Genomic DNA, 8,848 nt, shown 5'->3' with positions numbered 1-8,848 from the left:
ATAATTGGTCTCCTATTATTTCGAAAGTGAAGTCGAGGTTAGCATCTTGGAAAGTAAAATTGCTCTCGTTTGGAGGTCGTTTAACCTTAATAAAATCAGTTTTGGGTTCCCTGGGTACTTACTTTTTCTCTCTCTTTAAAGCGCCTAAAGGTGTTCTTAAAGAGATGGAGGCGTTAAGGGCAAACTTTCTGCGGGGAGGCTCGGAAGGTGATCGAAAAATTCATTGGGTAAAATGGGACGATATTTGCAAAAGTAAACTTAATGGTGGCTGCGGGGTTTCCAAACTTTCTCCGCTTAATCTCTTTTCTACAAGTGGCGATGGAGATATGTTACGTGCAAGGATTGGTTGTGGGTCAAGGTGGTCACGGCGATTCATGGTCCTCAACCGGATGGTTTCAATCCTCAAGTTAATGCCTCTTCAGTAGGCAAATGGGCTTGTATTAATCGAGTAGTGGCTGATATTCATCGGAGGTTCCCGGTTGCTAGCTCTTCTCTTTCGATCAGAATAGGTAACGGCTTGGATACCTGCTTTTGGTCGGACCCCTGGATTGGTAACACTATTCTTAGTGCCCGTTTTCCTCGACTTTTCGCTCTTGAGCAGATCAAAACTTGTACTATCGCCGATAGAAAAGTTGATACAGGAGGATGGGCTTGGAACTGGAGGAGGTCACTTCGGTCAGGTGTGGAGCTAGTGCAGCTCACTAATCTGCTATCCGACATCAGTAGTGTTTCTTTATGTGATAAACCGGATGCGTGGTACTTCTCCCTTAACCCCGAAGGTCGGTTTTCTGTTCATAGTTTTCGTAAGGTTATTACCGAAGAGGATACGAGTCCCTGGCCGACCCATTGGAGTAAGGTCATCCCTCCGAAGATCAATTTCTTTCTATGGCGTACTCGCTTAGATCGTCTTCCGAATAAATGCAACTTGTTGGATAGAGGTGTGACTTCTTATAATTTGTTATGTTCTTCTTGCGGGATTCACATTGAAGATTCCAAACATATTTTCTTTGAATGTGATGTGGCTAAACAAGTTTGGAGTTATATAGCCTCGTGGGTCGAGCTTGACATTCCGGTTTGGAACGGTTTTGATGCTTTTTGACAATGGTGTTTGGCTTTCTCTCAAGACCGGAAGAAACTGTTAGTGATCGAAGCCATTTGTTACGCGGTTCTTTGGTCTCTTTGGCGCTATAGGAACGGTGTGATTTTTAGCCCGAATAAGTTTCGGAAATGTCATTTGTTAGATTCTATTATTTTTTTCTCTTTTGACTGGCTTTCTTCTCGTTATATGAAGGCTAGTCTCAACTGGAATACTTGGTTGTCTTCCCCGCTTATGTCTTTGTAATGTCCTTGTTTCTTGTTTCCCTAGCTCCTTGCTAGTTTTTAATATATCAGCCGTTTAAAAAAAAAAAAAACATGGTTAATTTGAAGAGTGAGGCAATGATAGGACTGAAAGTCAAAGGAGTTGAAGTAGCAGATCACATTGTAGAATATACTGGTCCATTACAAGATGAGCACACTAACAAGATCAGGCCCAAGAGATAAACAACCTGACCAAGTATAATCGAATGTCATGTGAAAAATAAGAAGTCAGTTAGTATTAAGTTGTTAGGTTTGTTATAGTTGTTAGGGCAAAGAATTGTAATAAATAGGGAGATCAGTAGCTGTAATTGGGAATCGAATACTTGTTAATTGAAATCAAAATTCTGTTTTTCTCTCTAATTTTTAAGGAGATTGACTATCTGGATTCAAGTCGTATCATATTTTCGCATTTATGCCTTATTTTAACAATTGCGAAGTATAATACATTACACGTATAAAAGGGTAAAGGTATGAAGTTTTTAGTGGTCATATTAGATACGAGTAGTATACATATACATTATTATAATGTTTACGGTCACTATATCACACTAATGTTCTTTTACCGGGATAAATAATAAAAGGGAGAAATAGACAAAAGGTTTTCATTGACTCGTTGTGACATAACGGTTAGTTTTTTTAAAAGTAAATTTTCTCTTTCATTCGTGACTCTAATTCGTTTGGTGAGTGGGACCTAGCAATTAGATGTGGCTCAATCAAACACAATCACCGCCGTTCATCAGCCAACACCCACTTCTTCCACCTTAAACACCCAACTATCTTAACGGTCACGATCTAATGATTCAACACGACAAATGAAGGTCATTTTCGTCAAACAAGGAAAAAAAAGTGGGTCTAGTGGAAAAGTGTTTGACGCTTGGAGAAAAGAGGTGGACCATGTGCCAATTGTTAACTTCTTCTAACCCCCCTGCTCTATGTTGTAATGTATTTTATGGCTCATACCTTTTTTAAGAATGATGGTCCCTAAAATTCTAGTCAAATTGTCCACTTTAATAATTGGGTACAAAATTTTAAAAAAGAAATTGGTAAACATATTCATTCTTTACATTTGTAGAGTTTATGTTTGTAAATTATATAGATACAAAGTTACTGTGAAATGTAATCCTCATATTCAAAATATTTGAAAATAGACGGAGTTGAACATTGGTATTAATATGTGCTTATATTATCAGGTTATGTTATATTATGTAGTGTTTATTTTCTTGTATATTGACGAAAATGAAATATAATGATATAATTACGGTGCAATGTAAGTATCAAAATATATATTTTTATGTATATATGATAATAAAAAAATATGTTTTGTCATACATACTAAGGAGTAGTAGAGAGAAAATGAATTTCTATATATTATTATGTTATCAATATATAAAGAATTCTCGAATCAACTGAAATGTTAAAACAGTTATGCAAGTGTGATATAGACATTTTTCATTGTTGAATATAATTCTAAAAGAAAATTTGAAAATGCATTATAGATTTTGGATATTGTTAAAAGTTCACAAAAATGAGTTTTCAAGTTAATGATTACAATGAAGTAAGAAACTTACGTATTATAATCTATGATCTATGATCCATGATTTATAGTTATCATTTGGGAGAGGTGTATTGTTTCAGGTATGTGTTATGTGTAATAACTATGGTTTGAATAGTTCAAAATATGAACGTGGTTGAATGTTCAATTTTACATATAATGGGTTTTTTTAATCAAAGAAACGTTCATGTTTATTATTTGTAAAAACAAAAACAAATTAATATGAACACAAAAAAACCATCTTATGCGAGTCTAGTACCAAAAGATATACGGAGTATAATAGAACAACAAAACTTAATTCTGCATGTGTGGGGTATTAAGAATGTGAGATGTAGAAAATACTTCAACAATCATAGATTAAAGAGAAGTCATTTCTCCAACCGGAGTGGAACATTCCAACAATAGAGAAAATCCTCCTCTATCTCTCTGTTTGACAGATAAAGAGATTGCTTTCAAGAGGACCTTTTGCCAATAAGTAGGACAAAATTAAAAAAAAAAATTAAAAATTTTAAAAATGAGACGTCATGAAAATAATTAAATCAAATTTAGATGGATTTTAAATTCTGTCTGAAATTCAATTTAGACTCTTATCGGTAGGAGAAATAATTATCAAAGTACAAGGACCTAATAAGAAACCTTTGTAAAAATAAGGGACTGAAAGCAAACATAGGCTTAAACAACAAAAAAGCAACATCGTCGCGTATAATTACATCCATTGACAACAACAATCAAAGCTTCGTCCTATTAATACGCAATTTTTTCCTCATTTACCTGCAGCTAAACACTGACACTTTTACTATATCTAAAGTGAATATATTTAGATCCAGAAATTCATTTTATTCCTTAACAATTAATATAAAAAAATCACGAATAACGACAGAAAAATTCTCAGTTTAGAAGAATCAATCGTTCGGATCTGCAACAATGTTAGACGGATTATTAGGGCGCAGTGGTTTCAGCTCCAAATGGTTAGTTTTATAATATCTTATTATATTATACATTATATATTCCGTATTAAAAGTTTAATTCATAATTTATTCTAAATGCTACATAGTAGCGATGGATAAACTGATTGAAATTGGATGCTAATTTGTGTTTTTTTTTTTTTTTTTTTTTGTTTTAAAGTAAGTCATTAATTAAGCCGACGAGAACGCGAATTGAGGTGCTGCGAAGACGAGCGGAAGCGAAACAGCGTTTTTTGAAAGAAGATCTTGCGAAATTACTTGCTAATGGACTTGATGTTAATGCATATGGAAGGGTAATGTTTTTGCATTTTTCACATTATTTGTATTTGTATGTTACTTATATTATTATATTTTATATTATTATATTATATATTATATTATATATGATGAAAATATTTTGTGAGTTTGAAGCTATTTTTAATATTTATTGAATTGAATGATTGGGGATTATTGCTTGCATTATGGAGTTTGTGTTTTCTGGCTGTTGCGTAATATAATATTGTTTGTTTAGATGATAAAGGATTTTCTTTCATAGTATAATAAATATAAATATAAATATAAATAATAATGATAATGATATGATATATGATATTGAGAAAACACGTGATGTGGAAACTCTTAGTTTATAGTGACTGCTAAGTCAGTGGCCTTCTAGTACTTGCGTATCTCTACATATGGTTCATGATTTTATTTGTGTAGTGTCGGACAATTCGTGTAAGTTATAAAGTTATTAACTGTTGCATGCTTGCATAGGCATGTCACTATTAGTCGCTTAGTATGCTTATGGTCTCGTTGTTGCAAGACAATGGCCTTTGTGTTTCTCGAAACAGAATATTATGATCTCGTTGTTGCAAGTTTTCATAGCACCAAATATATGTACAAAATGCTGTTTCCCCTTCTCAGCTTGTTGTGTCCAAAGTTGTGAATAGAGACTTAACATGAAGGTAGGGATAGGTGTGTTTGATAAAACTGAAGGGTTAATTTGGATGATTCTAAGGTTCTGAATGAACTTGGTTGTGAATGACAATACGTAGTTTGATAACAATTCTAAATGAACAATATAAATGAGAATGAGGTAAAGTAACATTATTAACGCTTTGTATAAATAAACAAATTCAATATACTTGTTTGCTAAGTGTTCATGATATGATTTAAGTTGATTATTACACACAATTTAGGTGCTTAGTGGTTAAGAGTGTGTTTCAACTCTGAATGGTTCGACACTAATGCTGAACCACTTAGCATCATATTAAGAGGACATAAACAAGCGCGCTATTCAGCATTTAGCACTGAACAATTCAATTACGAGGCAAACAAACACACCCTTAGTTCACTAATGAAAGTGGACTAGATAATATAGAAGTATAGAACTCGATGTCTAGCCTAGTTATCCACATTAATTTTGTACGTTTAAATTTTAAATTTTCAATAGGTTTGTTTGAAATTCATTGTAATTGTTATAATTAGCTCTAACTAGTGTTCCGTTTCATGCGAGGTGATGATACAGACTGAAGAATTTATTGCTGGGTTGAATACCTTATCTTGTTATACTTTCATTGACCAGTCATGTGAGTACATATTGAAGCAGCTGTCGATCATGCAGAAACTAGGGTATGAAGAAACAGTCAATTTATAATGACTATACCATTAGTCATTTTCAGCTTTATGTTATTGTTATGCCCCACAATAATTAATACATGTACTTGATTTATTCAGGCATTGCCCAGAAGAATGCAGAGAGACAGTTGCATCACTAATGTTTGCTGCTGCAAGATTCTCTGATCTTCCTGAATTACGTGACCTTCGAGATGTATTTCAAGAGAGATATGGGAATGGTTTAGAATGTTTTGTTAATCAAGTGGTAGGTTTCCTGACTAATGAAAATCATACAATCTATATTCTCATATATAAATTTTAATTCTAATCAGCTTCTTAATTTTTTATAGTTCGTTGAAAAGATAGCCTCTGAGCCTCCCTTGGTGGATAAGAGGATAAAGTTACTGCAAGACATAGCTGCAGAGTTTTCAATTCAATGGGACTCTAAAGGATTCAGACAAAGGATGGATAAACCCTCAGCACTTGCTCGGGTATGGCTTATAATAGTAAATAAGAAAGATTATAATATTAAGATACTCATATTTAGTAAAGTAATGTAATTAGGCTTTATTAAGCTTTATATTATTACAAAGTGATGCTATTGACTATATGAGTATTACATTATAAAAAATTTGTACCACTGTAACTATTCATTCTGTTCCATGTTGGAATGAACTTAAAATATATCTCTTGGTCATGGAGTGAAAATCAACTGAAGGTGAGGAATCACGTTCTTTTACAAACGGTGCATACGGTTATATTAGCCCAAACAGTTAAAATTACAAATGTTTTTTTTTTTTTTTTTTCTAACATATAATCAACATACTGCAGGATCAAGCAAAGAAACCTGGATCTGTGAGTGTCACCGATGAGAAGTATAAACTACCAAATGGAAATAATATTTTATGGAAAAACGATCATCGTTCTAAAGGAAAAATAGAGCATGCTCAAGACAGGTTGCCACTGCACGATGATGGAAATGTAAACATTAGAAAGAAAGAGGTGTCAGACTCTCCGTTTGTGAAAAGAGACGAAAAAAGATTTATAGAAAGGATGGATCACACTCATGAGGGCCCGGCATTGCATAATGATCGGAATGTAAATGTTATTAGGAATGAGGAGTTAAACATTCCATATGTGAGAAGAGAAGAAAAGCGTTTCAAAGAAAGAATCGAGCATGCTCGTGAGGGGCTGATGTTACATGAGAGGAACGGGAACGGGAACGGGAACGGGAACGGGAATGGGAATGGGAATGTTAGGATGAAAGAGGTTTTAGACATTCCGTTTGTGGAAAGGGATGAAAAACGCGGCTACAAACACGAGGACCACATCAGTAAGCTAGAGAATGGTGGGTATTTTTTTAAACCAAGGGAGGAAAATGATTCCGAAAATAATGGATTAGGGCAAACAAAGAAAGAAAGATATGGTTACAAACAAGAGCTGGTTACTAGCAGGCCAGAAACTAATGCGAACGGGGATATTGACGATCAGTTAGTTAGAGGAAGGCACAAAAAGGAAGCTTCTAGAAGATCCCGTGACAGACGGGCAGAAAACCTTGGTAATGACCATGTGATTGCTATCCTAAACGGAGATCATGATGATCAGTTAGTTAGAGGGGGGCACGAATGGAAAACTTCAAGAAGATCGCGAGACAAACGTCCTGAAAATCTTGATAATGATCATGTGACTGCTTTTCAGAACACAGATCACGATGATCGTATACTCAGAGAGCAGCACGATATGAAAACTTCTAGAAGAACCAGTGACAGACGGGCTGAAAATACCGATAATGACCATGTGACTGCTCTCTTAAACAGAGAAAAAACCAATCTTTTACATCCAGAAGGCATCTCAAATGGTACAAAACGCTTGGTTAATGGTGATGAAGAAGATATTTTAAAGTCAAACGAAAAAGTCAAAGAGGAAGAAGCAATTAGGTCAAAGTCTTCTCTTCCACCACCACCATATGTGAAGTTAAATATCCCGCCACCGTACAGTAAGCCTAACAATGTATCAAAGCCCGAAAGGATCAAGGACGAATCAGATTATGTGATTAAAGAAGATCATCGTTACCATAACGATATACCATTACCTAAACCAAGATCAATTAGGAGAAAACACTCGAAATCCGCATCTAGTCATGACGATGTTGGAAGCTCAGAAGACGCCCGCATTGTTAGAAGAATTTCAAGTAGCAGAAGAAAAGAAAGAAAAGGGTTAGAGATATTATTTGACGACGATCATTATCGTAGCCCTAAGGACGAAGAGGAGAAAATAATGGATAAGTTGTTATTACACTATAGTAAAAAACCATCAGCTTATGATATTAAGAAGTTGAAAAAGAAGAAATCTAGATCTGGTACTAGCAATTCACCATCTTCAAATCAAGGAAGTAACGATGAGGTGGCGGAAATGGTCGTTCCTCCAATGAGATCACTTTCGCTTCCAAACGAGCATGGTGGAATATCAGCACCAAAGAAAGTGTATGCGCGTGCCAACTCATTTCAGCCAGATAATCAGGCGCCATATGTGCATCCTAAGTTGCCGGATTATGATGATTTGGCTGCCAGATTTGCAGCAATGCGAGGGCGATAAATGAGTAAACGTTGTTGAGGTATACATTCGATTTATGATTCAACTGATTTATTTGCAAATGAGTGGTGGGTAGTTTTTCTGTTTGTTTTGATATAGCAGGAAATAGGAAGAAACATGCATACTGTTAACACCTTGAAACTTTTGATGACTGTAGAGTTGATTGGGTTGTATTTGTGACATTTGATTACGTTTAGGTAACATGATATGAAAATACTGTAATGCATTTTATAGATGCGAGTTCGATATAGCTATTTTGTCTCGATTACGCTATTTGTATCATGTTTGTAGCCGGGTAAGAGAGTAGCTAACAATCGCCGTTACATTTTTTGTCTTTAACTTTGTAGATGTTGGCAAGTGTCACTCCCATATATATTGGAGGGGGGCATAGTTCAAAACTATTAGATTAATGTGATTGTGGACTAATAACATGTTATACTCTATACATAAATAATACAAGCCTTTCATGAATTTTATAAAAGAAAATATTAAATTCATTATTAGCTTTTAATGAAATTAGAGAATGGATCACACGGTCATTTGTTGTTAGACCTATAATTATAATGGAGATGGACAAAAGTGTCATGTTGCGGTGGGATGGGGTGATTATAATGGAGATGGACCAAAGTGTCATGTTGCGGTGGGATGGGGTGTTTGTTGCTGACGCGTAGGCGTGATGGTAAACTGAAAAATAAAGAGTTGGCGTGTTGGAGCAGAGGTGAGTATTTTTAGTTTCTTTTTTATATTTTTTATTGTATAATTTATTTTAGTTTAATTAGTTATA

At 34.7% G+C, this 8,848-nt stretch overlaps 1 protein-coding gene across 1 annotated transcript; it reads left to right on the top strand.

Moving 5' to 3' along the window:
* Positions 1-3,769: 3,769 nt before the first annotated feature.
* Positions 3,770-8,378, top strand: LOC139852747 (uncharacterized). Its single transcript, XM_071842080.1, has 6 exons — positions 3,770-3,879; positions 4,037-4,169; positions 5,384-5,487; positions 5,593-5,737; positions 5,823-5,963; positions 6,304-8,378. The coding sequence occupies exons 1-6, from the start codon at positions 3,836-3,838 to the stop codon at positions 8,065-8,067; spliced, it is 2,331 nt and encodes a 776-aa protein (XP_071698181.1). The 5' UTR covers positions 3,770-3,835; the 3' UTR covers positions 8,068-8,378.
* Positions 8,379-8,848: the final 470 nt, after the last annotated feature.

Source organism: Rutidosis leptorrhynchoides, chromosome 6 (genome assembly GCF_046630445.1).
Source record: "Rutidosis leptorrhynchoides isolate AG116_Rl617_1_P2 chromosome 6, CSIRO_AGI_Rlap_v1, whole genome shotgun sequence".
In the NCBI taxonomy this organism is placed as follows: domain Eukaryota; kingdom Viridiplantae; phylum Streptophyta; class Magnoliopsida; order Asterales; family Asteraceae; genus Rutidosis; species Rutidosis leptorrhynchoides.
The sequence above is the reverse complement of the archived record's forward strand: the minus strand, read 5'-3'. Positions and strand labels throughout refer to the sequence as shown.